At 41.9% G+C, this 8,589-nt stretch overlaps 1 protein-coding gene across 1 annotated transcript; it reads right to left on the bottom strand.

Annotated features, from left to right (window-relative positions):
• Positions 1 to 561: 561 nt before the first annotated feature.
• LOC100757137 (late cornified envelope protein 3D-like) lies at positions 562 to 864 on the bottom strand. Its single transcript, XM_035451703.1, has one exon. The coding sequence runs from the start codon at positions 862 to 864 to the stop codon at positions 562 to 564; it is 303 nt and encodes a 100-aa protein (XP_035307594.1).
• Between the last annotated feature and the right edge of the window lie 7,725 nt (positions 865 to 8,589).

The following is an 8,589-nucleotide window of genomic DNA, read 5'->3' as shown; positions in this document are numbered from 1 at the left end:
CACATTCTCCATCCTTTTGCTCTCCTTCTTGCCATCTTTCTCATTCTTCCTGCCATCCTACACAGAGACTAGGGATTTCAGTATCAAATAATGCCAACCCTCAAGTTACTCAAGGAAAGTCAGCCCTTTACCCAAGAGATCTTCAGAAACCTAATACCTCCCCCTTCCACCCACACTTCTATGCTGGAAGTTCCCACATAATCCCTCTGTATGGAGAAGAATCTAAGGCATGATTTCTTCATTCCCAAACTAAGATAATGTCAGGTGTTGGGTATTTTGGGCCTTCAAGAGCTGAGAAAGGAAAACGCCAGTGAGCAGCCTTGGGTGGAATAAGTCAAGGGACAGATAACACACAGGTGCTGTTCAGAGTTTTATTCACCTACACGGCTAGACACAGGTGAAGCAATCATCAGAATGAGAACCACGCTTTTGGAAAATCCATTAGAAGAGCACATTAGCCCAAGAGAGATTAGAATGTCTGAGAAAGGACAAGTCACTATGGGGCTACTGCTTGGTACTCTCTGTTTCCCAAACTCTGTCGTCTCAGCCTCAGGATCCAGGTCAGCAGCAGCCCCCAGAGCTGTGGCCACAGCCTGAGCCCCCCGACTGCTGGCCACTGCCACGGTCACACGATCTGGAGGAGCTCCTGTGCCTGCATCTGTGGGACCTGCGCCTGTGGTGGCTCAGGAAGCAGCCTCCCTCAGAGCTGGGCACACTGCAGCCCCCAGAGCTGGTAGCACAGCAGGAGGAGGCTGCAGGCAGACACTGAGCTGTGCTCTTTGCGGGGCACTTGGGGGAAGGGCACTTGGGGGAGGGGCACTTGGGTGGAGGCTGGCACTGCTTCTGGTTCTGCTGGCAGGACATCTTGGCAGAAATTTGACCTAAAAAGTATAATAGAAACATTGTAGAGAGGTTTCCAGTGACTATCTCTTGACTTAGTCTGTCACACACGTTCCTCCCAAGATCTATGGGCTTCCTAAACTGAGATTTCCATGAAATAAACCAGAGCATAGAGGTACACACCCATCTGTACAGAGCATTGTCACCACCCTCAGATAGATCCATATGCTCAGAGCAATGATAGAAAGCTGCCTGACCAACACAAAGACTCCTTCCTCCCTCCCTCACCATTACCACCCCCCCCCCAGCCCCACTGCCTATTGTGGGCCTCTTCCTTGGGTTCTAGTTTAGATCTGGCTTGTCTGTCCCACACACTCCACGTTATGAAATGGTCCCAGACGGGCACTTACCAGATGCAAAGAAAGCAGAGAGATTCTGAGCAGGCTGTGGATAAGGAGTCCAGGGCAGGAGCCTTTTTATTCTGTGTAGAGCTGGTGAAGCATCATCAAAGCACGTTGCTGTTTTCACAGTGGAGGAGGTGACAGTGCTGGGCACTTCCCAGGTACTGGCCTCCAGTGCTTTCCTGTGCACGTGCCTGAAGGACTGGTAAGGTGGAACCAGAATGCACTTGTGACTGCAAAATCACTTCCTTTTGTTCTTCCCCAGACATTGTCTCACCTTTGCCCATTCATTCACAAGCTCTAATCCTGTTTCATCACTCAGCAGTATTAGCATGGAGATGTATATGGCATGCCCATCATTCAAAAATTAAATTATCATTTGATCTGATAAGATCACTGCTTTCCTGGATGTATTTATGAAGAGTTAGAGCATAAGGTCCTAGCCTTTATAAGTCAAGCCCCCAATGCACGGCAGACCAAAAGTTGGGGACCTTCAAGTGTCCTCTGAGAGTGGCAGCAGAGGAAGGACAGTCCTGTAGGGGTGCCATGTGTACAATAAGGACACAGAACAACACCCAAGACCAGTTACAGAGAAGGAACTTAGCACTCCAGGTTCATTCATATTGTCACAAATGATAGGATTACCTACTTTTTAAGGCTGATTAATATTGTTACATATACATGTCTTGTCTTCTATATGCATTCATCCACAGATACACATTTAGGTAGATTCTTTATGGCTCTTACAAATGGTGCTGCAATAAACATGAGGAGATTATAGATACAGATATATGAATATCCCTTCTTTTAGGTGTACACACACTTAATGAGATTGAGGATCATACAGTAGTTAATGCTTTAGAGTTTTTCAGGACCTCTCTAAACTATCTTCAATAATGGCTGGAACACTTTACATTTCCAATAAGTATTTTCTCCCCCCCCCCACCCCATCCCTCAAGTTATTGGCAATGCTTGTTCTATCTTGCACTTTCCTAATAGCCATTCTAATAAGTGTGAGTTTACGTCTTTAATTTGCATTTCTCTGATGACTAGAGATTTAAAAAAAAAAAACTTTTTTTTCATGCATCTACAGGTTTTTGTATGTCTTCTTTTAAGAAATGTTTCCTCAGGTTGTTTCTCCATTTTTAAGCTCAGGGTTTTTTATCCCTTGCTATTGAGATCTTCGAATTCTTAATATATTAGTATAGTAACATCTTTATATTAGTATATTAATATATTACTATAGTAACATCTTTATATTAGTATATTAATATATTAGTATAGTAATATATTTATAAGATGTGGCATTCACTAATATTTCCCACCCTATCAGTTGTCTCTTCACTTTGCATTGTTTCTTTGGCTGGGCATAAGCATCTGCTCTGTGTGTGTGTATGTGTGTGTGTGTATGAGAGAGAGAGAGTGAGAGAGAGAGAGAGAGAAAGAGAGGAGTAGCACTTAAAGTTTGGCTTCTTGCATCTTAGATTCGTTCCTATTGCTTCATAAATCAATAGTTCTCCCTTCTTCACTGCTAAATTACATTCCATTATATATATATATATATGAATGTAATTGCATAATATATATATGTTATATATGTATACACATGTGCATACACACACACACACATAAATATATATATATATATATATTATATATATATATATATATATATATATATATATATATGTCATGTTTTCCCTAACCTATTAACAAGTTCAATATCATTCCAGAGGCTTTGACTTTGAAACAGTTATGAAGAAAAGCACTACACCTATAAGCACTGAGCTTCCCTATAAAAATGACTTTTTTCCCCTTAGATAAATACTGAAGAATTGAATTTCTAAGGCAAACAACAAGCGTGTGTTTAATTGTCAAGGACACTTTTAAAGAAACTTCCAACATAGTTGTAAATTTATCTTCCTGCCAGCAGTGGCTGAGTCTAGTCACCCCCAACCTCGACAGGATTCCACCCTGGCAGGTAAGAGCTTTGTTTTAGCTGGCCAAGTGTGTGCAGGCAGTCTGTCACTTTGCTCTTAATCACATTTCCCTACTGAGTCATGCACTATGCTAAATTTGTCATCCACATATCTTCCTTGTTGAAAGAGCAGTCTCTTTAACTATTTCCCATTTTAGCTGGGCATCTTTTTATTTGTTTATTTTTTAAAGATTTATTTATTTAGTATGTATACAGTGTTCTGTCTGCATGTATCCCTGAAGGCCAGAAGAGGGCACCATATATCATTACAGATGGTTGTGAGCCATCTCTCCAGCCCATAATATTTTCTATTTTAATAATCAGATTGTCCTTTTTTTTTTTTTTTTTTTGGTTTTTTGAGACAGGGTTTCTCTGTAGAACAGCTCTGGCTGTCCTGGAACTCACTTTGTAGACCAGCCTGGCTTTGAACTCACAGAGATCTGCCTGCCTCTGCCTCCCCTCCGGAGTTCTGGGAATACAGGTGTGAGCCATTACTACCCAGCAGATTGTCCATTTATTAATAGATTTCACTGCTTTTGGAATATTCTAGACACAAACCTTCAATCAGACTTGTGCTTTGCAAATCTTTTCTCCGAGTCTGTGAATTTTAATTGTGAATTCTTCAGCAGTCACTTGCAAAGCAGACATTTTAATTCTTTGCTTTGGTTTGGTCTTTGTGTTATCCTCACTGTAACCTAAGATGGCCTAAAATGCATGACCCTTCTGCTTCAGGCTCCCTAGTATTGAAGTTAGTCATGTACCACTACAGGTGTGTTTAACCATGTACCTCTGCCTCAGTAGTTCTAATGGTGATGTTCAGTATTTTCCTTTTGAATTATGTCTTTTTATCATATATGAAAAATTACCACCCAAAATTACATAACCAGTCACAAAACTGTGTCCTATATTGTATTTTAGAAGTGTTCGTGTTTTACACAATGATCTATTATCCATGCTTTTCACACACACATATATACATATATAGTGCTAAATATGTTTTGCTTGACATTCAGATATCCAATTGCTTCAGCACCGATTTTTTAAATTTTATTTATTTGAGGATTTTGTACATGTGAACAGTGTGTTTGTTGCATTTGAATCCTTTTCATACCCCCTTCCAATTCCTCCCATGTCAGTCCCCCACCCCCCATGAACATTGTCTCTCAAATTCATGACCTCATATTCCCATATTTGCATACTACCCCTCCCGAAACACACACAAAACCTGCTGAGCACAGCTCATGTTGCTTTGATTTGCATGTGTGTAGAGATGACTGTTCAGGATTGGGATCTCAGCCCTTGGGGAGAAAAAGGAAAACAAACAAAAAACAAAACAAAAAATCTGGTTTTCCCACCCTCAGCAGTCATTGATTGCCTGTAGCTCCTCATCTAGGGATGAAGTCTTGTAAAACATTCCTCCATCCATTCTGACACATCCTTCACTCCAGCAAACTGTCTTTGTGTCTTTGTTTGAAGTATGCTCTGGGTCTGACTTTATACACTAACCATCACAGATCTATATCTGAGCTGCTCTCCATCTTAGGAAACAAGGTCCATTCTCACTCTCCAGCATGTAATTATAAGGCTTGGCTGACTCCCTTTTTCAAATGGTAGATGCTCCTTTTTGATATTTATTTACTGTAAGTTTTTACTATCGGTTGCTACTGGTTTTGTTAAGTTACTTCTCTGTTTCTATGGAAACGTTTCCTTGTTTTTAGCTTCCCTTCATTTTGATGTGAGGTCCTGTCTTAGCTATTTCACACATTTCCCTAGAACTGATGTCCTGTCTGGATTTCTCTACATTTCTACAAAAGTGTATTTTTGGAAACTATGGGTGTCTTCTGGGACATATTTGTAACATGATGCAGAAAGTACAATCACAATAACTCTATCTGCCTAGATCAAAATAGCTAAGAACGACCAGCAGTCACAAGTAGACTCCACATGATTACTTAGAATCTACAAAGGGGTGTGCCACATGGTCATAGAAGCCAGTCAGACAGCTCTGGTGACACAGCCCACCAGGCTCAGCCTCTCCTTCCGTTGCTCATGGTTTCAATGCCCAACTGGCTCAGAGGAATTAAGGAGCTGAGTCACCCAGAAACCTTGGAATTGACCAGCTATTGAATCGTGCTCTTCAGTTGCTGCCCCATGACTCAAGATTAACACTGTTTAAACCAAGAGGCGTCTTTGTAGTTACTTCTATAGAGCAATAAGTCAAATGAAAAGCCATTCAATTACCCAAAGGTCTGACTCCCTAGTGAGGTTAAGACCTCTTCTTACATACCCCACAGAACCTATAATTTCTTCTATTTATACCACATCTGCAGTTCATCATTGGTATATTTACCTTTGGGTGACTAAAATGCATCAGTAAGCACAAGCTGGGTCTCCTATTTACAGTTACATCCTTAGTGCTAAGCACACAGTTGAGACACAGTTGAAGACAGGAATTAGGAGTTAATGAACAAGTGAGAAGAAACTCCAGGAAAAAAGACAATGATGGTCATTAGGAAGGAGTGGCTCTGGTTTGTGTGAAGTCGCATACAAGGTCAGGCTATACTCCAGTGTACTGTTAACATCAGCTATATGTGGCTGACCTCTGTTCCCTGTGTGATCATCTGTACCAGCAGTTCTTAACCTGTGGGTAGCAACAGTTTAGTAAGGGTCACCTAGGACCATTGAGAAACACAAATATTTACATTGTGATTGACAACAGTAGTAAAATACAGTTACAAAGTAGGAATAAGAGTAACTTTATAACTGGGGGTCACCACAACATAAGGGACTGTATTAAAGGGTCACATCATTAGGAAGATTGAGAACCACTGATCTATAGCAAGGCCCTCCTGAAGAACTACATTGGGACATAAGCTGTAAACTCAGAGCTCTCAGGAAAGCCCAGAAGGAAAGGAACCACACTCCTGGGGAATTTGTCTGAGGCTTGCTCTGCCCAGCACAGCTACTGAGTGTCTGTATCACTGAGTCTTCATGGAAAACCATCTATATTTTCACCATTCATCTAATCCCCTTTCCCTTCCAGTATCTAGTTACAGGCTCTCAACAACATAAGAGAAATGGCTCATGAAACTGCAATGAGGCTAAGACTGAAAGGTAAGCACCAGGGACCAAGAACCTCATTCTGAGGAGAAAACAATGCAGGCAGATTCCTTCCCTTGCTCCCTCCTCTACCGTGTCCATCCCCGGTTACATTCCTAAGAGTCATTGCAAGTCCTGTCCACAAAGGACCATAAAATAACTCATAGCACCTATACTCCAGATTGCTTCTCCCAAACAGGTGCATCTGTTGGGTATTCTCCAAATATAGTAAAATCCAGATTCCCACACAGACTTCTGTGCTTCTAGTGCTTGGGTAGAGAAGAGAGTGGGAGGCACCTGGCATGATCCAATGGGTTCTATCCACCTTCCTTCAGTTCTTGGCCCAGAAAGGAAACGGTGCATTAGAATTGGCTAATGTTAGAATAAAGTGACAAAAATCATAATTGTCTAAATTATCATATAGGTTTTCAGGGCCATAAATAATGAGACACAGTTACTATATTTTTTATTTATAGTATAATTAATGATAAGATATAATTAACTGTGTATGCTGCTCATCACCTGCTTTTTTACAGGTTAGTTCTAGGCCACAGACATTTTTCTCTGAAAGAAAATACAAATATATGATGTGGTATCGTAACAACCAACATATTTAAATTATATATGAATTATTAAAGTTGTTAACTATAGCCCAAATTATGTTTTTCCTTGAGCATAGCATGATATTACAATAATTCAGTGGATTTCAGCTCACAGGAGTTCACTAACATCATGCAGAAGACATCTCCTTATCTATTAAAAGTTAACTACTTACTTCTGCCCCTCAGGGCTCAGAAAGTCCACACTACTGTTAGAAGCCATGAGGTCATCCAGGGACTGTCACCAAACAAGGCTTCACACCCTCCTCCATCACTTCTCAGGCACCCCACTGCTCAGAGGGCAGTAGTGAATTACATCTGCCCATGTTTATTTAGCGGCAAGGGGTCTGTGGACATTACAATATTTTTCATTTAAGATGTGTTCTTGTGAGTTATTGTGTGTGTGTGTGTACATGTAGAGAATTCATTCACAATCATGCCAACAGAAGTACTACTCCAAAGCATGTGACCTAAAAGAGGAAATAAGAAAAGGAAATAGGAAGAAGGGAGGGAGGGTAGAAGGAAGGAAGGGATTGTCCAGGAGATGACAATCTTCCTTCTTCCTGATTCAGGCCTTACTTGGACTTCATGGAAGTTCCAGAAAAACTCTGGACATGCATTCAGGTAACACCCCCTCTGGTTGTGAAAGCAGGGTCATACCCAGGTGACATCACCAACTGCACAGGATAAAAGAACTCCCGCCCTGGGCTCCTCTGCCACAGCAATCTCAGACACAGACTTCTGCATCCTTTGCATTGAGTGAGTATCCAGCAAGGGTGGCCCTTGGCATGAGCAGTTGGAAGGGAACATTGGTGTAAGGATTCAGGGATTATGCTGGCCTGCCGTGTCACCTGGCAGAATGCACTCAGGCAGCATCCTGATCAGCATGCAGGTGCAAAAGGACCCCTTTAAAAGAAAGACCTCTGCCCACTTACGCTCTCTTTCCCACTCTCTTTCCTGCCGTGCCTCTGGGGTAGACAGGACTTTTCCTGTCTCCCTCTTCCCTTCTGTCTTCTCTGTGTCTCTCTGTCTCTGTGTCTCTTTACCTCTTTTCTCTTTCCTTCCCCCTTACCTCCCCTTTCTAATAAACTTTTCACTTAAGCTCCGTCTGCCTCACACTCATCTGCCATGGAATCCGCCAAGGTTCCCCTCACCGTTTATCATAGCATTTGGATCACGGGAAGAGAGAAGAGGCATAATTATCCAGACATGAAGCACAATAGGGAAAATAAGCCGTTTCTAGTAGTGAATTAAAAAAAAAAAAACAATGAGTTTGTTGTAGGCAATTATTCAAAATGGTAGAATGGGGACGGGCATGACAAGAATTCTTCCACCTACAAAGGCCACGGGAGCTTAGCATCCACTTCCCACACTTCGCCTCCTTTCCATTCATGTGTCCACTCTGTTTCTTATGACACCCCTACTCCCAGTCACTTTTCCCTAACAGGTATATCGGCTGGGTATTCTTCAAAGACATGGAAAGATGGATTCCCTGAGTAGAGAACAGAGCAGGAGGCGCCCGGAGTGATCCAATGGGTTCCATCCACACCAGCTTTCCTTCCGGCATTCCTTGGCCCAGAAAGGGGACAATACCCGAGAGGAGGAGACACTGCACTGGAGATTACTGACAGTTGTTTTCTTTACTTACTCAGGTTGACTGACTCCTGCCAAG

The sequence above is a fragment of the Cricetulus griseus genome (assembly GCF_003668045.3).
Source record: "Cricetulus griseus strain 17A/GY chromosome 1 unlocalized genomic scaffold, alternate assembly CriGri-PICRH-1.0 chr1_0, whole genome shotgun sequence".
Lineage (NCBI taxonomy): Eukaryota > Metazoa > Chordata > Mammalia > Rodentia > Cricetidae > Cricetulus > Cricetulus griseus.
Note: the sequence above shows the minus strand (reverse complement) of the source record. Positions and strands in the feature narration are given on the sequence as shown.

Excerpts from the sequence above, each read along its gene's own strand:
- LOC100757137 (XM_035451703.1), bottom strand. The coding sequence starts at position 864 with ATGTCCTGCCAGCAGAACCAGAAGCAGTGCCAGCCTCCACCCAAGTGC.